Here is a 27,995-nt window from a genome sequence, read left to right on the forward strand (position 1 = left end):
CTCCTAAAGTATAAATACTTCTTACGTTCTTGCTGGTGTTGCCAAGCTAGCGAGTAAGCATGAAAAACTGACCTTTCCAGCATCTGTTTCAACGCTTGCAGTATTGTGCCATTCCGACTGCCCCAAATCATCCGCTTTGTGCAGACACCTGCACGGATGCACAGCTCCATTTAAAAATACGACTGTTTGCGTAACTACAGCTAATAGATGATATCCCCTAGATGTGTTATTTTAGGTCCCGCTTCTTTGGTTAATCCCTTAACTTCCTAAAAAATCTGATTTAAAAACATTGGGGTTTTTCCAAATATATTTTTGTTTTTACTGGCTTTTTATGTTAGCGTTTGTGTTGTTTATGATGTTGTTTTTAACTCAGACTTTGTCAGGAATGAATGTCAAAACAGACAAAATGTTTCCTGGACAGATAAGTTTGTTGAATTCTCCCAAGTATATCATGAACACAGGGCTGTTACGCAAACCTATCAAAACCCTCTTTGGAAATCCTGCTTTGGAAGATGATCATAGGGAAAAAAAAAAAATACAGCTTTTTTTCTTTAAAAGCCCATGTCCCCGCCCCGGACAGAGGAGGCAGGCGGCGGTGGGTTCAGCAGCACACCGTGTATTGCGCGCGGTTCCAACAGCGGACGAGGCCACAAGCGTTACACAGCCGAAAGGACAACGGTCACGCACGGCGCGAGCTGCTCCCCAGGGATGGGGCAAGGGAAGGGGGACACAGGTCTGTCCCTCCCCAGGTGTCCCGGCGGCGACAATGCCGACGCTGAGCAGGACAGGAGAGGTCCGTCCATCCATGCTCCGTCCCGTCACCCGGCGTCAATCTGGAGGTTGCAGTAGGTGTCCACCTTCCCCGGTGTGGCCGGAGAAGCGAAGTCCCCTCCCCGCGCTGGAGAAAAGCCGCTTGGGGGTTTAAAAAGACATGAAAACCCGGCACCCGTCACTTCGAAACACGCACACACGAAAAGAAGCAGTTCTGAAAACCCATTACAAAGCAGAGTTCGATATATAAACGTCACCCCCCCCCCCACCTCCCTACTCGCCGAGTAACTATCCCCAGGAAAAAAAAAAAAAAAAAAAACCACCCCAACACTTAAATACAATTTCATAAATATTAAATCATGAAAAAAAACTGAGACTTGGTTTTCTTCCCTCCTGGTAAAAAAAAAAAAAAAAAAAAAAAACAACAAACAAATAGGGGTTAGGAGGGAAGATACGAAACGAGTGTCTAATATAGACAGTTACTGCAGCGATAAAGTGGAATCTGCTGGAGGGAGTCAGAGGCGCAGGGAGGGAGACGAAGGTCCAGCAGGGACAACGCGGGCGTCCCCGAGCCGATCCTCCTCCCGCTCGCGGGCCTCGGCGCGACATCAACGGCGTCGGAAGGTTTGAGAGCCCTTGAGAACCAAACAGTTTGTGAACAGCGACTGTCCTGGTGCTCCACCAACCCCCTGGGGATCCGGATACCCGGAGTAAGGCCATTCCGCTTGGTCTTTCGAGAGAAGAAAAAAAAAAAAAAAAAAAAAAAAGTAGTAGCATTTTAAAAAAAAAAAAAAAAAGAAAAGCTTTGTCTTAAAAAATATCAGCTTGTGTTGCATCCACTTTAAAAGGTTGAAGTGGGAAGAGACTTGGCTCTGAAACATCAACTAAAAAAATCCCTTTCTACACCACTACATTCTTCGTTTCCTTAGCAATCATTGCTAATTAGTATAGAAACCCCTTGCACTACCGCAAGGGCAAACTTTAAATTATTTTTTTTTTATATATATATATATAAAAAAGAACGGAGGATTCTAACCCACCGGGAACACGGGGAAGAGTCACTTCATTTCTTTTAAAAAAGCATTTAGTGAAAATAAAGCTCAGTCCAACATCTGCTCTGAGATCTCTAGAGAAGCGTCTGCAGCCGGCGTGGGCCAGGCGTCACCGCGGGGAAATGGCAGCAGAACAATCCCTCCTTTCAGCTTATTATCTTATTATTTTGTTTAAAATCAGACTCAAAATGCCCCGTACTTTTGTGGAGGCAGAAGTCTGTCCCGTTTATGTAGGAATCTCGGTCTCGAGCCGCCAGGAGCGGCGATACAGGTGAGATATCAAAAGGGAGCCGCGCTATAAAAACGGGAAGGGTTTTGGAGGTGGTGCCCACAGCAGGACAGAGGGCAGGGGAAGGGACCGGAGCAGGCTGGGTTTGGTCCGTTTGCTTAAGAAATACTTTTAAAAAAAGCGTGCCCCTCCCAAAGATCTCCCTTCACCTGCGACTCCCTGCCGGGCGGGGAAAGGATGAAAGGGCCGAGTTTAAAAACCGGGGGGTAAAGCAATCCAAAACCTCCCTGACATCTCAAAAGCTTCGCACATTCAAAGTCCTGCGAGCAGCGCAGCACCCGGCTCTCCTCGGCGCTCTTGGGGCGATGCAAGGTTGAAAACGGAGGCGGCTCCGGCAGCAGGAGCAGCTGGCGGGGGAGAGAAGCCCATCCACAGTCAGTGCAGCTTCTGCTCCCCCTTTCTGCCTCTCACATGGGATACTTTCTGGCGGAACACTGAAAAAAATCCTATTTATTTAAAAAAAAAAAAAAAGCCTATACTGCAGGACTAAAAAGAAGTGATATGACTGAATTCAGAGAAACACTTAAATTAAAAACTTGTTTAAAATACAAAATAAAACCACGTTGCTCTGTCGCAAACTGCCCCAACGAGGCTCTAATGCCCGTTTCCCCCCAAGGAACTCCGAAGAGCTGCTCGTTCTCGCAAGGTTTGTGGTGTCAACGTCTTAAGCAGTTAACTCCCTGAAAGTCAGATCCCTTTTCCAGAGGGCTTCAGGCCACGCGGAGCAGTTCCTCCTCTTCCCCCTCCCTCCCAACAGCCGGCTTTGCTCCCGCCGGGCTTCAAAGAAAGGAGGCCAGCAGGGACACAGCGGTGGGCTCTGCTGTAAGGAGACTTCCAGGTGTCCGAGGCTCAGCTGCGCTGGCTCGGACTTTGTTAATACTATCCCACTAAGTGTAGCCCAGCCTTCCAGCGTTTAGGTTTCTGTCCAGATAAGATTTCTTTTTTAAAAAAAAATAATATATATAATAAATCAGCAACAGGGGCTGAACGTTTGTCAGACTCCACAGACCACGCAGAGCACAGAACAGTCTGCTTCCATTGCGGCAGTCTCGGCGTTGCTTCACTGTGAAGAGAAAAGAGGGGGAGATGCTGGGGAGGGGTCTGCCTTCCTCCGAGGAAGAGCAGCAGGAGGTCTCCTGCCTGGCCCTCCCCTAACCCTTCCCCATCCCAGGAGAGGCAGAGCGGAGGGGGCTCTCGAGTTCAGGCTTGCCCCAGCCATGATCTTACATTAAAACAGGAGGATCTGTGAGTATTCACCCTCTGCTGCAGGCAGAGCAAGATGAGCCTTGCTGTCCCCGCTTTATCTCTGCCATCAGACCCGCTCTGGGCCCTCAGGAAAGAGGAATGTCTCTGCTTTGCCTCCCGCTTACCCAATTTAAGGCAGTTGGGGCAGCAGATATCACTAAGAGCAGGAACGGTGCCTGGTACAAAGCGGGCTGAGCTTTCGCGTACCAGAGGGGGATTAAGAAGATCTGCTCCTGCTCTGGTCGACTCACACCACCCAGTGCCTCTGTTCCCGGCACAACTAGGGACCACATAACCCCTACAATTCTCCATTACCCCCAGAGCCGCTCTCTTCCTCCTGAACAGAGAGGTACTCACAAAGCTTATCTCTGTCTCCTGCAGGTCTTCGAGCTGCTCTCTCAGCTCTGTGGAACACTCAGGGATGGAAGGTCCTGGGGAGCCGCTGGGGAAACAGAAGGGGGAGACCTGTAAAGCAGTTTTTAGAAGTGAGCTGTCAGTAAGTCCCATCTCCAGGGCTGCCCTGTCGTACCCAGCCAACGGAACGACCCAGCACGGCACAAAGGCGTTTGTTAGGCAGGTTTATGTGGAGGCACAGGCAACACGATCCCTGCTGGGGCAGGCACCCAAAACACACCACCTAGAAAATCATCCCCCCTAGTCGACGGGACTTCAGACATTAGAAACAAGGATCTTTTGTCCAGGCAAGCAGCAGCACCTCTTTACATAAATCTTCGAGCACCTCCTCAACAGAGAAAAGGTCCTGTGCGAAAACAGTCCAGGGACGAAGAAATCACGAAGCACCGGAGCTCAGCGAGTCTCAGCCTCGCCAGGCAGAGGCATCCTTGTTTGAAAACGAGCCTTTTACAAACCTTTTACGCTCTGAATGCTACAGCCTGACAGTAGGATACATAACACGGGCACGCTGAGCGCCTGATGGGATACATTGCCAAGGAGGGAAGGTGGGGCAGGGAAGACGACTTGCTTTACTCTAATACCCCATTATTTCCCTCCTTCTTCCACGATCCTCCAGCAAAATGGTTGCAATCTGCTGGCTGAGGAACTCCCATTCCCAGCTTGGGTCTTGCCCCCGCTTCCTCCTGAGGATATGGTGACCACAGCCTCTCTCCTTGCCCCTTGAGCGAGGAGTCAAGGCTGCGAGTGCGTAATTCCCCTAGGCCGAGCAGCCAGGGCTCTCTGGGGCACTGGTGACTAACAGAGGAGGTTTTGGGATGGCATGACCCGCTCGGCCCTCCTGTGGCTGACACCCAGGGCTTGTCACAGCCTGCCTGCAGTGCTTGCCTTAATTAGTGGGTATTCGATTGCCTGTTGCCCAAGTACAGGAAGCATCGAGCTGTTCAGTCATCGGGCTACACATCACCCTGTGCAAACACCTTTGGATCAACACCTGAACGGAGATGTGGGGACCCCCGTCGGGAAGGCACAGCTCCCGCTCTGCCTGGTCGTGCCTCACCTATGCGCCCGGTTACTCTGAGCCGCTCTGGCTTCCTCCTCTGCTGAGCTCTCAAACCGGTGACTCGCTGCTTCTGACCTACGCAGAAATTAAAGGCGAGGATGCTCAGCGTTGGTTACAGCGCAGACAGCCCTTGAGGGTTGTCTTAATTAGCGCTAAAGCAGCACTGCCCTAACGCGGGGCTGCAGCATGAATCATAGCACCATTTAGGTTGGAAAAGACCCTCAAGATTGAGTCCAGCCATTAACCTAACACTACCAAGTCCACCATTAAATTACAGCGCTTAAGAGAAAAGTGCCCCTCTCGAATGGGGGTTACTTCCCCAAAGGGTGGTAAACACCCCACGAGACTGGCTGATTCTGTAGAGAGGGGGAGAAAAAAAAAAGAAACCAACACAAAACCGCCTTCTGAAATCCATTCAACAAGTTATGTTGTTACAAATCAACAATCCACAAGTTGCCTTCATCCTTTCCAGGGTTTGCAGAGCTTTACTGATCTCCCAAGTGGATTTACGGATCTTGCAAAAGTGGCTTTAAGCCTCTAACAAGAGGTCTGACGCAGGGCACTCGGATCCCAGGGCCCCACGCAGGAGAGAACGCTGGGCTGTTCTCCCTCCTGGCACGTGGTTTTATGGCACGTTGGCAAAGGGTAAGCACGTGCTGGAGTGCCCGCAGGGTACGGTAAGCAGCGTACTCTAGTCCAGAGGTACCTGGGGCAAACACAGACCAGATTTCACATCTGGGGAACCTCTTGGGACTCAACCCAGTGGTGCAGCAAGTTTACTCTTACCCACCAGAACGTATGCTTTTACCAAGACGGGCGCTCAGTGCCACGCGGGGCGAGAAGGACACCTTCCTGAGAGGTTTTACGATTGAGCCTTACAGCAGACAGACACGTTAAGGACTGCTGAGCCTCGGCACAGGACACACTGTGTTACAGCACAGCATTTTAGGAGTGAACTGACTGTACAGAACCTCTGTAACCACTGGCCAGCAACAAGCGTGAGGCCAAATCCCAGGGTAAGTCTCACTGAGGACACCCTCCAGACAGAAGGGTTCAGGCAAAGTCTGGTTCCTCCCCTCACCTAGACAGGAAGATGCCAGGAGCTGTTCTAGTCAAATCCTTTGCTGAGCTGTCAGCTTTATGCACTTGTACGCCCACTGACCTACGTAGAGATTGAAGGAGAGAGACCTGCTGTTAAGTAAGTAAAAAGAACACCTCAGGCATGCTGACGTACTGGAAAGGAGCAGCTCTGGTTTAGGATCCCTACCAAGAAGTTTCCACCTTTTACAGAGGCAGTAAGAGGCGTTAATGACAATTGCATCCCGTTTTCCTGCAGCTCAGGAGAGAGCAGGCACCTCAGTCAGCGCCACTGCGCAGGCAGTGGGTCAGGAATGGGGAAGATGGTTTCCGATTGCTTCCAGAAGGAGAAGTTAACACCTCAGAACAACTTCTCTGAAAGGGATCGTCCTCTGACCATAGCTCCTCCTCATCCCTGCCGGTCTTACCACTTCAGCAAGAAACAAAACGTTCAAAGGCAGCCACTGGCCCCCTCAGGGCTGTCCATGCATTCAGCTTCTGAGACATTCACACACCTGCGCACATCCCTGGCAGCCTCCTTTCCCGAGGAGTTGTAGGAGCTCAACGCTAACCCAGTCAGCAAGTTGCAAGAGAGCCCAACCCTCTGAAAAGAGCAGCAGGAAGGTCATTTTCAGCATCACCCATCGTCACATCAATGCTCTTCACGTACATTTTGGCAGTGACACTTTCACCACCTCACTTTAATTAGCACAATTACCTCAACTCCAGAACAAAGCCATTAAATACAGAACACACAAGGAACTAAAAGCCACCGGGACCCCCACACGGCCCAAGCAGAAGATGCAAGATCATGTCATCTGTAAGAACTGCACACAGGAACGGTGACACAATGCTCCACGCCTTGCACATGCTCAAACCAACAGCACCGAACTTGCTCAACACCACATGGACCACTCAAACGGGTATTTCTGCAGGCATGCCAAAACCCACAACATTCATAAAGCAGCACAAAGTCCTCCCACAGCTCATGAACGCAGGAGCCGCTGGCCCGCCATGCGCCAGAACAGCAAGAGCCTTACCTGTTTGCGGGCGAGTTGAGGCCTCCGCTGCCCAAGGAAGACGTGGACAGGGTCGTCGCGATGGAGTCGCTGTTAGCTTCGTCTACCGGCAGGGTCCTGGGCAGGAGATCTGGGCGACCAAGGTGGGAACCTGAGTTGAAGCACAGACTGTTCCATCACCAGCACAAGTGGGATCGTGTGGCACGAGCTCCCACACTAGCCACAGGTCGGGATCCGTGCTGGATCCCGCCCAAGACATCAAAGAGACCTAAGCACTGAAGAATCAGCCCTACAAGCAGTTCTCTGGTCCAAGTCCAAGTCTCCACATGACCACCTAGCCCAGCTTCTGCCCTGGCCCAAACCCCACAGGGACGAGCTGCTGGCAAGAGCCCAGGCCCATGGGACTGGCACGCATCTCAGCCCACTTCCCAGGGGGAGCACGGGCCACGCCGGATGCTTGGACAAGGCTGAAAGATCCCATGAAGAAACAATTCCTCACCTCCTGGGGCCTGGCTTTTACTGAAACACAAGGTTTATCATCCTGCCCTGCATTTGTTGCAACAGAATACCTGGAAACAGCCAAGTGTTTGAAGGGCTCGCTGCTCCTCCAGGCTTTCTCATGGTGCCATCAAAGGCCATTTGGTGAATACGAGGTTTTGGCCCCATTTGGTTTCCTGCACCCACAACCCCAGAAAACAAGCGCTCCCCTGGCAAGACCACAAAACAACGTGGAGGTGTCTTGCACAGCTCAGGAGGCCACAAGCTTTGATTAGACAAATACAAGCTGAAAAATAACCTCTCTAGGCACTAACCTTGCTCTATATCCGCCTCTGTTGTTACTTGTGCTTTTGTCTCACACGACAAGTGTGACTGGGAAGGCACTCCTCCTTGACAGCTCCGCCGAGGAACTGTTGTGCCAGACCGGCTCTTCTTAGAAGGGGATGGCTTTACTTAAAAAAAAAAAAAAAAAAAACAAAACAGAAAGCATTTTTTTAACACATTCAAGAATGAGAAAAAAACCCGATGCAGCAACTTTCCAGTGACAGAGTCTGTCGCAAGGGCTGTGCCCTGAAGGAACAAGCTGATGGATGAAACAGCTCCTATAAGGTCACATCTGTGAGACAAGAACAATCTAGGAGGAAGGAAGGGGTGACACAGCACAAGAGACTTCCTAAAGATCTTGCACGCTACCGTCCACCTTCCCAAACCACAGCTGCTGAGCAGGGAGAAGCCAGAAACCACGGCAATTGCTGAGGTTACAGCTGCGCGGACATACTTACATGGTATTTTCTTGAACGCTGTGTTGCACATGAACCGTTGGAACCTTTCGGCGTAGAAGCTGGGTCTATGCACAGATACAGTGTCCTGGAAGTCCAAGGGACAAACATTAATGTGTGAATCTGAATTAATACGTGATCAAGGTTAACATGAGTTTCTCTCAGGCCGTTAGCCTTGAAACACATGCTGTGTCGGACTAGGAACAGCCGGGGATCCTCAGAGCCGCTCTCGCTAGCGGCTGTGAGAAGCAGATTAGCTACAAGCAGTAGGCATTATGTACAAAGCAATCAACACTTGTTAACAGACGAGTAGACGATGAGTGTTAACAAAGGCGGCGTTTCTGAGAGTACCTAGAAAGTAATACTTTTATATAAGAGGGGAAACACACACATGCCTTAGAAATCCAGGATCCTGTGCTCAGAAGGAGCAAGGACAGCGGGCACAATTTGAAAAGATGCTGGTATTCTTGCTAAACAAATTAAAAAGTGATATTTTTCTACTTACCCCATCGTGTACAAGGGCCTTCCAAGAGTGCTCCAGCTTCTTGACAAATCTGACAAAGGAAAGAATTAAGAAGAGTTTTCACACCAAGTCCCCAGTCTGTATCATATCATGCTCGCTCAGTACCGAGCTTGGCTGCTGACCACAGTGGCCAACAAACCCCAAACACAAGCTGCTGTGGCTTTAGATTCTCTTCATTGTCCCATTTTGCTAAGACTGTGCCACAGACACCGGGGCTGATTGCACAGTTCTCTCCCAAGGGGGAAGAGTTTCACAGGCGTCATTATCAAGGGCAGTTAACTTGCAGTGACATTTAACAGCGACGTTACACACGTGACCCTCTGCATACTGCATTTTAATATAAATAGAAGAAAAGGTAAGCCTTACAGCTATTTTTCATTTTACAGGGAGAAGTGGTTATGGCCATTTTAAGCCACGGCTTGTTTTTTCCTTGCCACTTCCTGCACAGTGCCTGTGTGCAACCACCACAGCACACAAAAACAACCTCATAAGAGTAAATCTATTCCGGGAACATGAAGTAAATACAGTAAGCAAGACCCAGAAACTGATCCCAAAATGCTTGACTTCAAGAAAATAGAAAGTGGCAAATAAATTTAAAAAAAAAAAAAATGTTTATTTGCGTCTTAACTATTTCTTGAAAGCCAATCTTGACAAGCAAGCAGGGGCAGACAACGCTGGAAAGTGGTCTTCACCCTTAGGTGATACAAAGCTCTTACTAAATGTTTCTTACCTGTAGGACTGCAACACATCAATGATGCCGATGTACAGCAGCAGCCTCTCCCCCTTCGCGTTGCGGGCTGGAATGCCTCCCATCCTAGAAGAAGAGAAGGCACAAACATGAAGCAGGGTGTTCTCACGCAGCCTAGCGTGGGCTGAATATTATGTGAGCTATTTAACAAGCGTCAACATGCGGGAGGCACCTACTGTTCAGCTACGAATTGGGGAAGACAAGGCAGAGCAAATTGCTATTTCAGTAAGTTAGCTAAACCTCCCGAGAACTGACCCCTTTTCCCCCCCATGACAATTTTATTGAAGATGAGGATTAATCCCAACTCATCCATGAGAGGAGACCAAGCAACTGTAAAGACCATCCACTACCATCCATACTAAAACGGCAGCTGGACTTTCTGCGCTCTTAGTCCGATCTAACAAAGCACTCGCTACGCCTTTTAGAGGTGGATGGAAATCAATAGTTGAAGCTGCCAATAACCGGCGGGCGGAGAACTCTCAAATGCCACCTGGAAGGCGAGAAAATCTTTTGTGCGTTAAGTAAGGGAAATCAAAGGTAAAAGCACGAAATTTGACGTTGAGACCTCTCTGGCCGGCGTGACAGCAATCCTGCACAGCCCTGTCTGCATCTAAATTAAGTCTCCATGAGCCAAGCTTGGGTTTTACCCCTCTCTCCTCGCAGTGTTTCACTGGGAACAGTAACACCGACACAGACTTACTGGTCATCTGTCTCTATGGTGCCACCTCGCCGGGCCTCTCCTTGGATGGATTCCATGGCTGTCGAGTAGAGGGCCTTCTGGGCAGCTGGTCGCCGCATGTCGGTCTGGGATGTCCCGTCCGCCATCGCGTGCTCTCTCTGAGCCAGATCGATGTTATGGATCGCAACAAGCAAACTGTAATCCATGATTTTAAAGCTCTGCAGGACCTGGGCAGAAAGTCAACAGAGGCTCACTCGTTACTGCAAGCCCAGGGAAACTGTCAGAGCAGACATTTTCAGAAGCGTACTCAGCATTTTTGCCCAGAGCCCTCAGCGTATTGAGGGGATGGCTTTTAATCCCCAGCTCATGCACAGTCAGCTCATCTACAGCCATCAGAGGGAGTCAGAGGAAAGCCATCGGTGGTACTCCTGTGCAGGCAGGGACCCAAGCCAGGGGAGAAGACTGACTTTTGCACTGCCACCCAACTTGAGACACCAGTCTCAGCCAATCATCCCACCCCTCTCCCCAGATCCTGCCCGGCTCCAGAGCTCAACCTTGGCACAGTGAGGCTCCTGCACCCCTAGAGGCAGTGCTGGGGTTAATTCAGGTTGGAAATACTGAACGAAACTGGGGTCCAGGTCCTGCTTCTTGTCCACACCACTACCAAAAAAACAGGGTCTCTAAGTGGACAGGCAGAGGCTACATGGGTGGCAACTGTCACCTCCTTTCCGTGGGAAAGGCTCAGAAAAATGCACTTCACCCTTCCACTTACCAAACAGTCTCTCTGTAACGTTTTGCACAGAGCATTATACATATCAGAGTCTAGGAAGAGGCCATCAGGGATGTCCTGCATAAAATCCAAGTCCTTGTACGTAGGGAAGACCTTCTCTCGCTCCTTCTGGGATGCTCGGCGCTTGTAGGTGGAGCCCTTCAGGTCGTATTTCAGGTGCATTTTGACAGAGCGCGGCAGCAGGTTGTTCATCACAACAATGCGAATGTTTTTGCCTCCGGCCTGGACACAGTACAAGCCGTAAAACTTTGGCAGCAGCGTCCTTGGGTTCTGGTTCAAATTCTGAAACGCCAAAGACAGAGGAGTACCGTCAAAACCATTCTGGTTATTCACGTGCCAGTTAGAGGAGTTATTTGCTCCTTCCTGTGCTTCTCTACTGAAACGGAGCTGGCAAGGATTCAAAGCCATTGCCAAAGAGGCTACAAGACAAGGGCAGGTGAGCACAGGGAACAGATGGGTGATGTCTACAGTTGTTAATAACCCCTCCGCAAAGCTGAGCAGGTAAACTGTAGGTAGGAAGCAAGGAGTTTGCTGCTCATTCACACAGAAGCTAAGCTGGGAACACTTTGGAGCAAAGGAAGATCTTGTGCTTAGCCTTTTAAATTGGTCACTTAGGGCAAGCTAAATACACGGGGGTAGAGATGGATCTAAACTCTCGCAGCTGCAGAAGGCACTAGACAGAATTTTGAAGAAAAACGTGGCTCTGGGATATAATCACAGCATAAATACTTGTGGGTTCAGAAGCAGCTTAAGGAATTCAGCTATTGACCCCAACAGCATCAAAAGCCCTAAGGCACTTAGGGTTAGACCATCTCATGGCTAAATTCCCTTTCACAGAGGTGGCTTGCAAAGGCCAGGCTGGACACAAAGACAAGCAGTCAGATCACACACACATCGTGTTCAGGGTGGGATCTGATTTTGCTCCAGAACTGATAAAGCCTTTTTTGCTATAGCCACTTTCATAAAATTTATACGCCTTTACTCTCAAAGCTGCTGCTAGAAACTTAAAATTCTTCAACTCTTTATCTTTGCAGACAGAACCAAGCATAGTCCAGGGAAGGGAAACACAAGTACAGCTTTCCAAGGCAAAATACCATGGGCATGACGCTGCGCAGCATGGAAGCAACAAGCAGTTCACAGCTGGTGACGAAGCAGCCTCCAACCTTCCAAAAGGGTCCCAGTCACCAAATGCAACCCGAGACCCCTGTGCAGCACGCCAGGCTCGTGACACCCTGGCAGCCTGCGTTAGTCCATGACTGTCTTTGTCACTGGACAGTTGAAAGAGAAGCTGCCACTCAGCTGGGGCACAGATCTAACCTCCACTCACATCTCTACCAGGTGGTGCACAGCAATATCTGTCACGCTTGTACATTTGGGGGGCCCTCCCCTAGCTTGCAGAGAAAGCCTCGCCCAAGTGACTTACCATGTAGTAGCCAGGCAGCAGCTTCTGTAGGAACTCAGCCTCTTTGTGCTGAACCGTTTTGATGATAAACTCATCGTCGCTGGATACGTAGAAGAGGGAACCGCTGGCTCCAGAGTTTGAAAGTTCAATAAGTGGCTCACTGCAGAGCGAGTACTGAGGACAAGGTGAGAAACGCAGAGGTGAGAGAGACATCAATAGGAAACTTCCGTGTGAAGGCTCTTCCTTTAAAACATTCACAGAGGCAAACCCCAGGGTCACATCAGCACCCACTGCAGTGCTTACAGAGCTTGCCACGGGGCCTCGCAGCACTCCAAGAGGGGGAAGAGGACAACAAACACCCATCACACAGAGCATGCGACAAACGGGAACCTGGTCCAACCGCCAACTCACCAGATAGTCATCTGGTCGGATCCCAAACAGCTCGCGGAAATAGCGAAAGGCAACTGGAGCATAGGTTTTGAACCGAAAGTCATTGTAGTGATGAGCTGGGGTCAGGTTACTCCCTTCACTGATCAAGGAGAGAAGCACACACAAGTATTTGTATTTGAAACATTTCTTAAGAAAATGCCCTAAAAGCAAACACCCACTGTCTGGCTGCTTCTAACACACTCGAGGCCTAGAAAGCACCCACCCGAAAGGGACACACGGAAGCACACAGAACAGCAAGCCTGCGTTAGGAACTAACACCGCTACCCACCCTCAAAGCACCAGAGAGAGAAGAAAGCAAGCACCAACCTTGGGAAGAAAATACTTTCTACTACGTAGAAATCTTGCATGAGAACATCTCTTTCGGGTTTGGTGCTCAAGCTTCCAACTGTGTGTGTAATGCCCAGCTGAATGGCACCTTTCAAGGCAGATGATGTTGTCTGGAGGGGCAGAGAAAATGAGTTAGACAACGTGGAGCAGCAGACTGAAAACAGCAATGAAAGGAGTTAAAGAAGAAAGAGCCCCCAGATTAAGACAGCCCTGTTAGCTGGGGTATTTCACACCTACTGGTTCCAGCTTCTGTCGTTTCTGTCTCATGGACTAACATCACTTTGGCGATGGGAACACCCCTTCATCCCTGATAGCATCCTACTCTACATTTGCACTCTGGGTAGTTGAGCAGTAAAGGATTCAAATGGCATCAACATCCAGCTGGTCCTTAAAAGGACTGAATTTCTTCTCATCCTCCCACTCTCATCTCAATACCCTGCAGTCGGAGGGGGAAGACATCCAGGGACAGATTATCTTGTGCCCCCAGGACTAAACACACTTCTTGACACCTTGGTCTGCCAGGTCTTGGAATTACACGCTTTGAAGCTTGCCCTTCCCCATCTTGGGCACAGACTTGGGTCTTCTACAGGACAAAGCAGGCACAGTCTGCACACAACACACACTTCTGTTTGGTGCTACCGTGTTCCTCCGTCTGCCTCCCTTGCTGGGTTGTGGCTCTTTAACCCTAAGGAGTTCACTCTTGTCTTTAAATAAGGAGCGAAGACATGAATCCCGCTCCTGCATCCTCTGCACAAACTGCCCAAGAACAATGCAGGACTGTGTTCTTCTAACAGCTACTCACATCAAGAGTCCTCTTCTGTCTACAAAGCAGATGATCTCATCTCAGACCACTGGGACGTGCTTCAGTCCAGCTCCTGCTACGGGCTGTCTTTCCCAGAAGAGCTCAGATGAGATCTGCCCAACACCCTGATGTTACACAGCCTGTCGATTCCCAGAGCACGGAGCTATGAACTCTGCTGGAAATGTTGAGGCTGCAGAGCAGGTGCAGCTCGGATTTGTGCACTGCAGCTCACGGACATTTCACTTGGCTTCGACACAAAGCAACTGGACCCAGAACAAGATCCAGGGCTCAGGATCCAGCTAGCTTGTGTTTGTTTCCTTAAGCTAAACAAAGCCCAGCCCCTGCCACATGCAAGAAATCACTGTGGATCAAAGCATTTGGCAACAGAGGCCACCGCAGTAGCTGGGGAACGGACATTTCAAGTCTTTTCTCCAGACACACATCCTCCATGAAGCTCTGCAGAACAAATGGGAACACTTCTCCCACTTAACTGTTTTTCTGTTATAGCTGCAAGAGACCCGCTCACCGTTCTCTGAAGAGAGCAACAAAACCCGGCAGTAACTCCAGCTTGTTGTAAGACAACGGTCTTTCCAACTTCAGCTACCTGTGTGTATCCAACATTTACCTCAGTATGAGATGGGAAAGGAGGAAGAACTTGACTCCGCTTTCCCTCCTTACCCTCTAAAGGCTAAAGTTGCTGAAAATAGATCTCGGCTCAGCTCACCTAGCCCCGCTTAAACTCCCAGGACAGTCTCACCGATGAGAAACAGAACTAACCAACACGGAGCAGCATTGCTGCCTTGTTTGTGAACACAGAGCCACAGGGCCAGGTTGCCAAGGAACAAGTATTTTTTCTCCTCTATTAGCCAGCACGATCAGCTGAGCAGCTGACTGCCTGTTTACAATCACTTTTAGAGGGCAAAGAATTTTAAAAAACAACTTACCACCCCGGAAAAGGCAGGGATGGAAAACAGACCGACTGTCCATTAGTCTCATTCCCAGATAAATCCCACGCAGTGTCCCACCAGGTTTCTGGGACCCTTGCAAGAAACATTTCAGGCATTTCCCATTGGCTTCTACTTTTCTCTCCTATTACTGCTAACCTCCTATCTCTGAATTTGCTGGGAAACTGAAAGCCAGATCCCAGTCCTGGAAACAGGAGCCATTTCAAAAAGGGTTGTATAACAAACGCCGGCTTCTGTGAAAACACCGTTTGAATCCACTCCAACACCCGACAGATGGAGGTATATCTGAATCAGAGGTTTCAGACCAGAAGCTTCGTTTACACAAAGCGGTGACATGCCCATATCAAGCCCTTACCCATTTAATCTACATCCTAGAAGTCCATCTCACTCAGAGAAACTCAGACCATTCTGATGAAGTCCAACAAACTGGAAGCAGCACCCATAAAATACCCACATTTACGGACTCTTAAAAAACACCCAAACAATCTCCCCTTTGTAAAGCAAATTCCAGTAATGCCACAAGATCTATAGAAACCATTGTGCCCAAAGAGCATGGAAAGCACCCAATGAGAGAGAAGAGGCCTAGGAAGTGTTGCTAATGGGCAAAGTTTAAAAATAATCCTCTCTTCAGAAGGCTACAGAAGAGAAGCTAAAAAAGCGCGTATTCAGTTTTTGCTTCCTTTGAGATCTTCAGCCACTGTCACAGACGTTACCCACTGTCTGACACCGAACCTCATGAGACACGCTGCTGCTCTGGGCAGCACTTGCATTGCAAAGAGGAGAACGGCCACAGTCAAAGGAGTTGTGCAAGAGACAACTTACCTTTTTATAGGTAGTCTCGCCCGTGGAGTCCACTCCTCTGTGCCCTTTCTTTATCGTCTGTGAGCCCGGCTGCCCAGAAGAACCCGGCATCTAGGGTTGGAGTAAAAGATGGTAAGAACCGAGGATGTAAAACCCGATGTCTTAGAGGGCGGTGTCTGCCCAGAACCACCCGGCATAATTTTGTTATTCTCAAAGATGGAGCCTGGGAAGTGCTGAAGACCCAGGTCCCTGCACACGTGCAAAAGGGGGACACGATACAGGCTGGCCCCTGGCACAGCAACAGCATTGAAATGCCTTCAGGGAACCCATCGACTCCTGCGTGATTGAGGCCAGACACCTAATTAAGAGAGAAACACCTTCACACAAGACCACCTGGAAGGGTTTGCCTTTTCCTAAAATCACCCTCATCACAGACAGATCAGCTGTAAGCGAGTCTGGACCGACCACAGCTGGTCACCATGCCTTCTGCCAGGAAGGCCAAGTCTTTAAGGAAACATTTTAGGAAGGTGGCAAATTCTGCTCTGATTCATGCTACAAGAGCTCACTTGACTCATCATCTTCTAAGACACGTGGTTGTTAAATGGCGTTTCTCAGTCAAAACGAGTTGAACATCTTGCTCACAGCAGAATATCTACGTGGTGTTTTGCTGGCACGAGAATTGTTGAGCTTCAGGACAACCTGGGTTTTTAAGTGGAGATTCTTTTTTTAAGGAGAGATGCTCCGATTTCCCAAACGTGTATCTGCAACTTACTGTACTTACCCCTGCCTGGTTTACCCCTAACTTGTCTGCTATTTTTCTGATCTCATTCAAGTCTGAAATTGGGCATTCTCTCAGCCAGGGAACAAACCAGCTTGTCGGTCAGAAACTTACCTCAGGGGTGAGTGATTTTTTGAAAGTAGATGATCCTGTCAAAAGAAAAAAGCCACACTCAGAAAGGGTTAATAGTTGTTATGCATCTGAAAAAAAAGCCTGACACACCGCTTTGGTTGCAACGCTTTGGTTCCAATGTTTTAAGGCATCTGAAAAAAGCACTGACTCATGACTGATTTCTTCCCAGCTTCTCCTCTTAGAGCAGAGAGGGTTTTTGTCAAGGCACAAGGAAACGCGATTCTGCTTACCGCTCACCAGCCAAACTCAGTTCTGTGCCGATGCTACTGGCCAGGGTCTGCTCTGCCCGCTCTGCTGGCTCCCGGCACCCCTCTGCCCGCGCACCAACACACCGGACCACCTTCAGGTGTGGCACCAGCAACGCCCCTGCCTTCGACGGGGTTATACGGCTGTGCAGGATCATTGCTGCCTGTTAATTAGAACTGGGAGGGCCAAGTGCTCTGCCGTGTTCAGTAGCTGCGCTGACCACGCTTTATCTTAAAATTATTTCCAGGACCTTTTAATAAAAGGCCCAGGACATCAACCCTTCTACTCGAAACCAAGCTCAGGGATTTTCATAACTACCACAGTGTTAAATATCTGTGAGGTGATGTACTAACTTTTCTCTTTTAGGCTGGATTCCTGTCTTGGGGTTTTTTGGATGCAGTAAGGAAAAAAAAAAAAAAAGCAATTAGATGACTCTGTCCCTCTGCGATGTCCGTCTACACCACAAAAGCAGATCGAGACCAACACTGGCGAGGCCAAGAGCTCCCAGGACAGGGACACTGCCCCCGCCAGGCAGATGCATAAAACAGTGATGTGCTTTCAGCCCCGAAAACCAGCCAAGCTCTTTCATTTTGTTTTGCCTTCTGCTTCAGACACAGCAACTGTTTTTTTTTTTTTTTTTAGGTGGGAGCCATGACCGCAGCCTTATAAAAACCGCCCTCACCCAAAGGCAACACCCCCATCACGCCGCCGACTAAGCGGAGGGTCACTTCCCCTGGCGTCCAGTAATTGTTTTACCAGATTAGGCGTTACTACATCAAATCCTTCTGGGTCCACCCACCGCTCGCTCAGCGGCAAAGCCCCTTCTGCTCGCCCGTTACAACCGGCGCAAAGACTCATGCTGTGATTTCAGCAAGCGCTACAGCTCTGCAAAAACTGCAGTTCAGCAAAAGGAACAGAGGTACTTAACAGCAAAATCCAGCAGCCTTCTGATCCCCTTATCGAATGATCAAAGTTCTCATTTCAATACATATTAAACAAGCAAACGAGAAGGGAAAAAAAAAAAAAAAGATTGTGACAAATGCTTTTTGCTAAACAAAGCGTGCGCAGAGCGACTGGCTCCAACTGCCTTCCCACCCCCTCTCATCCCCTTTTAAAGACAAGAAAGTTTCTCCCGACAAGCTCTAATTTTTGCATTTGAAGTTTTCTGCAGCCAGCTCTCCTGCGCCTCCTCCTCCCGGGGCGCTCGGGGCTCTTCGGAGCCAGACACCCCACTTCACCTCTCGCATCCCTTCCCTCTTCCCCTCGCCACCAGCCCTGATTTGGGACCATCTCCAGCTCAGAGGAAGCTTCTGGGACTTCGTGGGTCAAGAAGAAACCAATATAGCTCAACTCCGTCGCCTTGCCACAAAGGTTTTGAACTTGCCAAGATCCATCAGGACCCAGGGATGGAGGAAACATCCCGGGCATCACAATATAACACCCATTCAATAGCAATTAAGCCTTTTTTTAAGCAAGTATCTGTAATTACGTAAATCGAAACCTCTAAAAGCCCCATGATTTAAGCAATCCCAAAGCAGCACCACCAGCCTTATCACCTTGGAGATTCGCTGTGTTAATATTTAATCATCTGTGCAAAACCATATTCCACTAGGATTTAACTAAAACTCTCTCGCCAGAGGACCCGGCAGCAAATCTTTTCTCTGCGCTGCCTTAATCACATGCAACAAACATTAGAAGTGAGAATATTCGATGAGCCTTGGTTGGAAGAGCCAGCATCCCAAGGCAGATCTGGTTTGTCCCCTGTGATACCATGGGATATCTTTATCTTAAGAGGTGTCACCGTGAGTTTGAGGAAGATGTACAGCACCTCAGCACAGCCCAGAGCATCGGCTTCACCTTCTCCTCTTCCCCTGCTGCCCCAAGACCACGGCATCTTGGTTTGCCCTTTCATGAAGTGATTTAGGAAGCGACAACGACAATCCTCCCCACCAGCTGGTTACAAGAAAGGGTGAGTCAACAAAGGAAAGCCGCAGCCTGCGGTCCCAGCATCGGCACGGTCACAGCATCGCTCTGCTCCCAGCACACCCAGTTTCCGCGGCAGGAAGCTCCCCCTCCCTCCCGCTAGTTTCCAAACAAGTTTGCTGCTGGTTGGGAAATAGGTAATTCCTGTTTGACCATGATAAAAAAAAACGCTTATTCACACCCGAGTGCAAGGATGAAGACGCAGCTGACGAGGTCTGCTCGGCTCCGAGGCAGGACTGAAGCCATGTACAGGTCTATCGTGTGTCCTCCCGCAAAACCAAGCTCCCTCTGTTACCAAAAGCATTACCAGCTGAGGCCAGAGAACAAAACCCAGAGGATTCCATATGAAAACGTTTCAGTTATCTCCACCTCTTTTTATTGCTACGTAGAGGCAGTTTTGTGTCGTCCCACACGCTCTGCTCGGAGAAGTGAAGGTGTTAAATTCAATGGCGTAAATGTAACAAAGTGAAATAATCTCCAATAAGCTACTATTTCTGCATCTATTTAAACGCCTCTTTAAAATGAAAGATCGTCAGCCGTAATTCTGACCTAGACTGGCAACTGAAAAAATGGCTTGAGAGACCTAAATAGTTAATTCTGGCCAAAGGAAACAGATCAGGGTTAGAAAGTCCTGTCCAAAAATGAATTCATGATGTCCCAAAAAGTTTCCTTTTTTCTTTCTTTCACGATTCTGGGAGCAATCCCTATGGGCGACTTCAGAGCATTCCTCCGAGCTGTTTACTGGAAGCTGAATCAACCTAAATAAATAGCTGCCTTCCGCCAGCCTTAGCTGTGCAGGGTTATTTTCAGCCAGCAACAGATAGTATACCCTTACCGACTGTGAAACAAATGCTAGAAAAAAAAGCTAAAAAGTTGTGGGGATGGCACCTGGTCAAACAGTGCAGACAAATATTTCACTGGAAGGAGCACGGAACAAGGCATTCGGGTCAGATCCTCACTTGTCTAGCAAACGAGCATGCTAATTTGGTACAGCCGGGACAAATACCCACTTTGCTCTATTTTTAAATAGAGCTGCTCAGACAGATTTGAGCTGCGCCTCATGTTTTAGACAAAAATAAAAAGCGAAAACGTTAGCACACCCAAACACATCATCAAGCTCGACTCTCCAGCGTCTGAGCAGGGCAAGCCGAGCGCCAGGACACATCCCACCAGCATGCACTGCCTGTCCCCCCCCAGCCCTGCTGCTGACGGCGGGCTTTAGCTCCGCCAAACAAACGGCCAGGGCAAGGGAGGCAGCAGGGTTTGCCCCAGACAGGTCCTCTTAATGCTCAAAAATGGGAATATTCTCCCTCCTCACTTGGACTCTGCCTGCAGGCGGTGGCACCGTCGGTAAGAGCACTTCTGCACACACAGAAGTCGGTCGTGAGCCCAAGCCTTAGACCCACCAAACACTACCTGGAGGATGTGCAGCACGGTGGAGCCCCCGCAGACGCATCCAAGTCTCTGTCCGCACAGAAATCCTCCAACACATTTTTTTTTTTTCCTCTACCTGCTAATCCCGCCCCCCCAAAAAAAGTCTGTTGGGATCAGTCCCCCCCCAGTCCAAGGCCATGGTTGCAAAATGGAACAGCAGCGAGATTTCTTTTCTTCAAAGTGCAAACCAGGCAGAAACCAAAGCAGAAAAGCCCCGCTGGAACAATCCTGCTGGTGCGCACAGCGATGCGGAGAGCTGTTTAGATGTCAGGAGAGCGCTTACACAACACACTTCAATCAAACAGCAGCTTTTTGTTGAGAGTGGTAGCAGATTATTTAGGGGAAAAAAAGAAACAACCCACCAAATTTTGCCAATCCTCAAAAGCCAAGACAGTTATGTAATCTGGCATTTTGCTGCTGGTTACTGGAGAGGAAGAAACCATGCTTTTTTTGTTAAACACATATATGCAATACATCTACCTCTTCGAAACGACATCACCGAGCAGCACAAAAAGCTGAAATCTATACGAGGAAAAACAAAAAGGTTATACAGTTGTCACGGTGAACTGATACTTTACCTAACTGAAGAAACACGAGATATTTTCCCTAAGAAAGTTATAGAAACACGAAAAGAAATCCTGTTTCTACCAGTTAAGAAAACAAAGGTCTAAACTTCAGAAGCAAAACACTTCTAAGCAAGGCACCTTAGTCGTGCACAATAAAAACCTCTTCCACAGCTCTGGAAGATAAGAGCCTAAATATTTCATTTGCTTCTCTTAGGAAGCTCTTACGGAAAACTGCAGAAGTCCGGCCTGAGCTAAGAGTCAAAGCCAACGCTCTTCATCACAGCAGCTGGAGATGGAAGAAAACCCGTGAGCTCACGCAGCCCGCCCCTGCCAGCGCAGAACACGGCCCTCCAGAGGAAGATAAAACACTTACAAACACTTGATCTTGGCCAGAAGGCCAAGCAGTGAGTAATAATTCGGAAATTCTCTGCATCGATAGACTTGTTCTGATAAATTATGTTAAGGACATTAAACCAACGGCTTCAAAGCTGCCGTAAGAGAGTTCGTGAATTCAATTTCTAGATAAAGAGCTCTTGCACGCTGTAGATTCCTGTCGGGGTTATCTTTCCCACCACCGTTAGCAGTCGGCAGCTGACGTACGCATGACTGATTTTACCACCTCGGATTAGCGCATCTTCCTCCCTCTCCCCTACACTTGTTTTACAAGCCTGTTGATGGAGGCACAGGACACTCCTGGAAGTCACTGGATACTGCTGACGTGTCCATGCCGGCAAGCGGGTGACACGCTGGGAAAAGGCCCAGAGAAAGATAGGGGAGACGCAATCTCTGTAACGTTATCTAGACACTTCTCGCCGCTTTGCAGAAACAGTAAACCCTTCCTCAATCTCTCTTCACCAGCAAACTGCCAAGTGCTTTGCGAGGAGGTCAGCACACCTAGCCACAGAGAAATAAAGCCATTTTTTAATCCAAGAGGCAGAACTAAGAACAGGCTTCCGCGCAGAAGGTTACCAGCATTTTCTAAGTACCCAGAAGAGAGCTGAGGCCAAGCATGACATCTAAAAATCAAATTAAAAGCCCCCAAATGAGCAACTCCTCCGCCTTCTGCAGAGGTGAGCAGAAGAGGTGCTCACCCAAGGGGAGGAGAAGAGGATGTACCAAAAAGGATGGGGTTTGCGCCTCCACCACCTGGAGGCTGGTTAGCACAGGTCACTGCTCACGTCAGCAGACGAGCACTGACCTCACTGAAAGTCTGGATCCACCGTTTGGGGCTTATTCCAGCGATTCCAGGAAAAGACGCACTTCACAGCAACCAGTTATTTGGGATAACTCCAATCCAAAACCAACATAACTCATCGGGGCTGGGAAGAAACCAGTTTTCCTTCGTGTCTTGTCAGCACAGCAGACCTTGACCAAAGATCAGTGGTCACAAGAACACCGACAAACAAAACCCCGTCTAAATGTGCAAAGAAACACAAATCTATCTCAACTGACAATGAGTTACTCTCTCCACTGAAAACATTTGAAATAAATAAAAAAATCTCCAAGCCAAATAAATGAGACTCAGATGCATGATGTCTTCAGCAGCAGAGGATGGAGCAGCCCACGGAGCACTGGGCAGACGGCAGGCCTGAAGGGTGGAAACTCTGAAGACAAAAAGGACAGTGAGCGAGAAGTTTCCAGCATCTGCTCCTGACTCCCGGCCGTATTTCTTCCCCCGGCACCCCTCTCCTGAGACCAGCCCTCTGGCCGGAGCCATGCCCTCCTGCTCCCCCAGAAATACCAACTCTGAGGTACGGCAGACACCCAAACTCTTTGGTCCTCGTTATCAAACCACTTGGGAGTCAAAGAGCACCACAGAACTGCAAAAAGCACAATTAAAAGAAAATAAGTCAGTGAGCAAGTTCACTAAAACCACCTTCAGCTTCAGGGAAGGGGCTGGAAAAGAGGCACATACGAGCGAGGGCTAACGCAGCCAGGCCAGACGCCACCCGGTATTCCTGTTATTGCTTTTCCGTATGGTTCAGAGCAAAACTATCTCGAGGGGAGGAGGAAGGAGGTTATCTCCAGTTTCCTGGCAGAAGAGGGCTCAGACTTATTTTTGCTGAAGGCATTTTGGACAAGACCGCTTTCTGGAACACCTGATGGCAAGTCCTGCCCCTGTAACCTGCAGAAGAGCTGGGGAGAGCCTCCTTCCCTCCAGCAGCATCTTCTGGCACATTGGCTTTGCACAAGGTTCTGCCATTTGAAAATTAATCTTACCGTTGGCCGAAGCCCACCAGTTTTACAGCTCTGCATTACTCCCGCTTTCCTGCCATGATTTAACATTTAAGCCAATCCCTGCTCCCAGACAACAGCACCTATTCAAGAAACGCCAAAGCACCAGGTTTTCCGGGGTGTCGGTAAATTTAAAGTCCAGCTTTAGGGCTATTGGGAGCTACTTTGGGGATACAAATCCTAACAATAAATGCTCTGAGCATTCCTTTTCCAGCCTGCTCTCCAACATCACCAAGCCCCAGGAAGGGAGCGTGTCAACAGCCCCTATTCCAGCTGAGCAATTACGGGACTTGCTCAAAACTCACCCCAGAGGGAGCTGGCGACAGGGAAATCCGAATCCTGGCGGCTGCACCACCTTCTTAATTTGGGGGAAGATAAACAATCCTTTCCCAGAAGAGTAAGATTTAGGTCAGACGCGAGGTATCTTTCTGCCCTGGGAGCGCTCCGCTTTTTAAACAAGGCAGAGTCCGTAGGGATGCAGCGAGAGAATACATTTAATCACCACTATTACAGAGTAATCAAGAAGAGGCGAGAACGAGCGTGATACCTTGTTGGGGGGAAAACAAAGCCCTGATCCTGGAGAAGGAAGCTCTGGGTGAGCACAGCAAAGTAACACAGGCAGCTTTAATTCACCTCCATCTCAAAAAAAAAAGCCTGCAGGGCTAAAAGGGGTGGCAGGGAGAAGAAATAAAACACCAAGCGGACCCCTTCAACAATACACAGCGGAGCCAGAGGGAGGGAGGAGCGGCTTTTACTTTCCAAAGGGAAATGCAGTTATAATTCAGGAAATGGTACTCCAGGTCATCGGTGCCCCCCCAAAACCACATGATTCTCATTCGCTTTCTAGCTACCACTTTGCCAGACAAGCTTCCCTCCGACAGATGAATCTGTCATTTATTTAGACAAGCTGGCTCCTACCTTTGTTCTTTCAACGGTAATCTTTTGTCTCCATCTTAGAGAAAAGGAGCTTTGCCCCACGCCAGGGTGGGCATCACACACACCAGCATGACTCCCACGGCACCAAAAGGGACGGCGAGAGTTTGGGTGACAGGACCCAGCTGACAATACTAACCTGCGACACCCACAGAGACTTCACAGCTGATGGTTGGGAAGAAGAGATTTTTATAACAGAGACGGGACTTGGAGTCATTTGATGGTCCTATTTTAAGCTTGAGGATGACGAGCCATTCAGATGTTTCTATTTAATAAACTCATCTTCCCTCCTGTGTGCTCAGTCTTGGCTAGGTGGGACCAAGAAAGCTTTGTCCCTCTTGCAGGAATATGGGGGGCGGCAAGGCTTTCTGGGTGTTTGACACCTACATTAAGGGCTCGGCAGTTTGGGACCCTGCTCTCAGCTCGCTTCAGACGTGTCAGGATGATTTCCCTGTCCCCAGTAGTGACTGAGCCATTTTGAGAGCAATTCTTTTGTCTGTGGACTCCAGGGAGGGGCCTGAAGCCGGGGTGACAATGAACTCTCAACTCCCTCGGACCGTAATTATAAAGCAGCCGCGGCACCCAAGGCACAAAGGACCAAACAACCGAAATCCCACATTAGCATTTTTTGGCACATGCTGCTTCAAAGCGAAAGCAGCAAAATGAAAAAATCTCTTTGGGTGTTTCCCCAGAGAGTTGAAATACACGCTGAGTCAGGGAGAGGGGAAAGCGCTGCCTGCCCGGGCCGGGAAGGGTCTCAAAATCAACCACGTCCCCTTTATCTACGCTGGATAATGCCAGTAATAGAGCAACAGCCCCCCAGGGCAAACTGCACCATGGGCCACTGAGGGTGACAGTACCCCTGAAAAAGCCATGGCAGGGCTTGAGGTGGTTTAAGATTTACCAAGGAGCAAAGCAAAACCTCATGTCCGAAGCAACAACTGGCCCTCTTTTGTCCCCTCCCTGGCATCTGAAGGGGTTGCAAGGTAAGCAAGGCACAGCTATGGCCATCAGATACTCAAGCTGAAGCCACGCGTTGCCATTGTCCAGCCAAAACTCGATCCTGCTGCCCTCCCAGCCTCTGCCCAGGGCAAAAACAAAAGCCCCAGTTACGGCTCCAACCTGGTGTTTGCTCAGGGCCTCGTTACTACACCGGGAAAGCACACTCGGCAAGGCAGGAGAAGTCCTGCCAAGAGGAGGCAAATAAACACAGGCGCTGGGGACACCTCAGGAGAGGGACAACTATGGTGGGACCTTGGCACAGGCAGCTCCTCCGCAGCCACATCACCCAATGTGTGGTGGGTGAGCCCTTCCAGCACCCATTTCAGGATCGCCCTCCTTGGCTCACAGCTCTCGGCATCTCCAGCTCTACCTGTCCTCTCCAGGAGCTATGGAGGAACCAAGTTCTACCCAAAGCCCAAACACTGCCCAGGGCAGAGGCAGACCACCCCGAGAGGCCCTGGATCTCCTGGCGGTGGGGCTGAAATCCGAGATTTAAAGCCTGCGCCGTTAGGGATCAGCCAAGGTGAACGTACGTCACATCACACACGTCAGGCAGCAGAGGCTCTGTCACAACCAGAATTCAAATCCTGTGGGAAACACGCGTTAGCCAACACCTCGCTAGCCGGAGAAGCAAACAATGGCAATTATTCCATCAGGAAGGGAGACGAGATTTACTCGTGTACTCGCATATTTTCTCTTAAGTAACGCTCTCAAAACCCTTCAAGCTTTCTGAAGCCGGCTTCTCCTCCTCGGCTCAGAGACGGCAACAAGATCAAGATCTCAAAGGAAGCCTCAAAGCAAAAGAAAGAGACCCAGGGGGTCTTGCCCCTGGACGCTCAGCCCTGGGCTGAGGCACAGCAGCTGCCGCAACCAATAAAGAGCAAAGCGCTCTCTTCTTCCTCACAAAACTGGCTTTATCGGACCGACAGGTATGACTTCCCCCGTGCCTGCTCACATGGTGAGCAAAGATACAGCAGGAACGTTGGATGTCTGTCTGCAACACTGCCCAAAGGCCACAGCTAAGAAGCCAGAAAATCAAGCGCATGCAGACATCCCCACTAGATGATGCTTCACCAACTCTACTGCAACAATTAAAGTAATTTCTTTCAGGGTGGTGATCAGCAATCTGGCCCTAAATACTTCTAGAAGAGCAGTGGGGCAGCAGCAACATGCCGAGAGCACCGAAGTCAGGGTTCAGCCACGAGTCTTCCCGTGGGTTTCTTCTTTCCTTGATGTGATTTGGGTGGCAAGTGCCATCATGCTGACCAGGAAGCTTCAGCATATTGCATTATAATAAATAAAAATCCTGGCCACTGTCCACCAGAGAAGCTCAGGAAGGATGGTTAAATCTTGCCAAATGCAAATTTGAAGGCTCTGAGAAAGTCATTTTGGTTTCTAGCCACAAACTAGTGTAAAGAAGCTGGTTTGGGGCCTGTGGAAATGGGAATATGGCTCTCGACTTCCCCAAGAACGCTACCAGATGTGTGAATACTGGGAGGGGCCACAGTCACAGGTTTAAGAACCAAAAGTGCCCTGTTTTATCCCAGATGAGGTTTCCACCCATCATTACCATCCCTCTGGGGGGATGAGGACGGTGCCCAGTCCCAACCCTGCTTATTTCTGGTTCAGCTCGCATTTCAAATCAGCAGAGCAAGAGAAACCCTCAGCCACCAGAGGACTTCAAGACCTTTCCCTTGACTCTTACCAGCTCCGGTTCTAGTCAACAAAACAACTCTAACCAGAAGACGTTTACGTTTCCACAATATCTTGCCTCCCACAGGTGCCAAATGGCTTTGACAAGCCACCTTCGCCTTGCCCAACACCAGATGCAGCAGAGACGAGCGTGCCTCCACCCGGGAGATGCTCTCCTCCCCTCTCCCTGCCATAGTCCCGACTAAAGGAAGATATGTGGACTCCCCCCACCCATCTGTGCCCCAGCAGCTGAGTCCAGGGAACCGGGACCCGCTGCCAGCCCCGAGGCAGGCGACCTGACTCATGGCTCAGGCTCTACAAGTACAAGGGAACAGAGAGTCAAGTTTCCCCTGGCACCAACCGCTCTGCTCCCCCCACCCTATCGCAGGGCCCCTTCTGACAGAATCCAGTCCCCATCCCCAAGACCCTCTCCCCCCTCCAACTACCCTTTTCTAGGCGGTTTTCAAGCCCCTCCGGACCCCATTCATGCCTGGAGGGTCCTTGCCACACACTGCAGCCTCCTCCCCAGGAAAAGGTCAGCCCTACACCCACCTCCCCCAGCGAAAGCTCAACCTCAGCCCACCCCACGGAGCCAGCTGGGCTCTGCGAAGCCCATCCCACCCGGGCCTCGGCCCATAACCCCCCAGTGCTCACCCCCACACCCTCCGGAAGACTCAGCCTCCTCCTCCTCCTCCTCGTCCCCCCGCCGCCCAGAAGCCTCTCCCCCACCCCTGGCTTCACCCCACAGCACCGACCCGCCTCCCACGCTCACCCCCGGCCCGCCCCGAGAGCCTTTCCCCGGCCCACGGGTTTGCAGAGCCCGGCCCAGGCCCCGAGCCCCTTCCTGTACACACCCAGCCTCGCAGGTCTCGCCCCCCCCACAGCTCCCACCGGCCCCACTCCCCTCGTACCCCTCACACCCTCAAAGAGCCCTCCCCAGCCCCACGCACCCCACGCCTCTCAAGCCTTCGGAGCTCCCCCCCTCAGCCTCACACCCTCACAGAGCCCCCTCAGCACTGCACACCCCCTCTAGAGCCCTCCTCTCCGCCCCCCAGTGCCTCCCTCAGCCCCACACCCCCCTCAGACCCCCAGCCCCACACCCCCCAGCCCCCGCAGAGACCCCCACCGGCGCCGGGCCCAACCCCGTACCCGCCAGGCCGCCGCTGCTCCCGCTGCTGCCCCCCGACTCGGGCCCCGCCGACGCCATCTTGGAGCGCTGCCTCCTCCCGAGGCAGCCGCCGGCTCGCGCGCGGCGCCCGCGCCCCTCCCCGATTGGCCACGCCCCCTCCGCCGGGGCCACGCC

The 27,995-nt window shown here is 50.3% G+C and overlaps 1 protein-coding gene across 11 annotated transcripts; it reads right to left on the minus strand.

The window, feature by feature from the left end:
- Positions 1–1,757: 1,757 nt before the first annotated feature.
- On the minus strand, positions 1,758–27,992 carry PIP5K1A (phosphatidylinositol-4-phosphate 5-kinase type 1 alpha). Of its 11 annotated transcripts, XM_054182812.1 has the most exons (18): positions 27,842–27,991; positions 20,745–20,786; positions 16,584–16,618; positions 15,713–15,802; positions 13,103–13,233; positions 12,758–12,875; positions 12,368–12,520; positions 10,927–11,226; positions 10,176–10,381; positions 9,458–9,541; positions 8,710–8,758; positions 8,208–8,292; positions 7,740–7,877; positions 6,949–7,078; positions 5,913–5,993; positions 4,829–4,906; positions 3,715–3,799; positions 1,758–3,175 (listed from the first exon to the last, which is right to left on the minus strand). In XM_054182812.1, exons 1-18 carry the CDS (start codon positions 27,897–27,899, stop codon positions 3,173–3,175), a joined length of 1,866 nt encoding a protein of 621 aa, XP_054038787.1. In that variant the 5' UTR covers positions 27,900–27,991; the 3' UTR covers positions 1,758–3,172. The 11 variants fall into 11 exon arrangements, with proteins under 11 accessions (XP_054038787.1, XP_054038790.1, XP_054038791.1 ...); XM_054182815.1 differs by lacking the exon at positions 20,745–20,786 and having other exon boundaries at positions 27,842–27,992; XM_054182816.1 differs by lacking the exon at positions 4,829–4,906 and having other exon boundaries at positions 27,842–27,989.
- Between the last annotated feature and the right edge of the window lie 3 nt (positions 27,993–27,995).

The sequence above is a fragment of the Rissa tridactyla genome, chromosome 23 (genome assembly GCF_028500815.1).
Source record: "Rissa tridactyla isolate bRisTri1 chromosome 23, bRisTri1.patW.cur.20221130, whole genome shotgun sequence".
Taxonomy (NCBI): domain Eukaryota; kingdom Metazoa; phylum Chordata; class Aves; order Charadriiformes; family Laridae; genus Rissa; species Rissa tridactyla.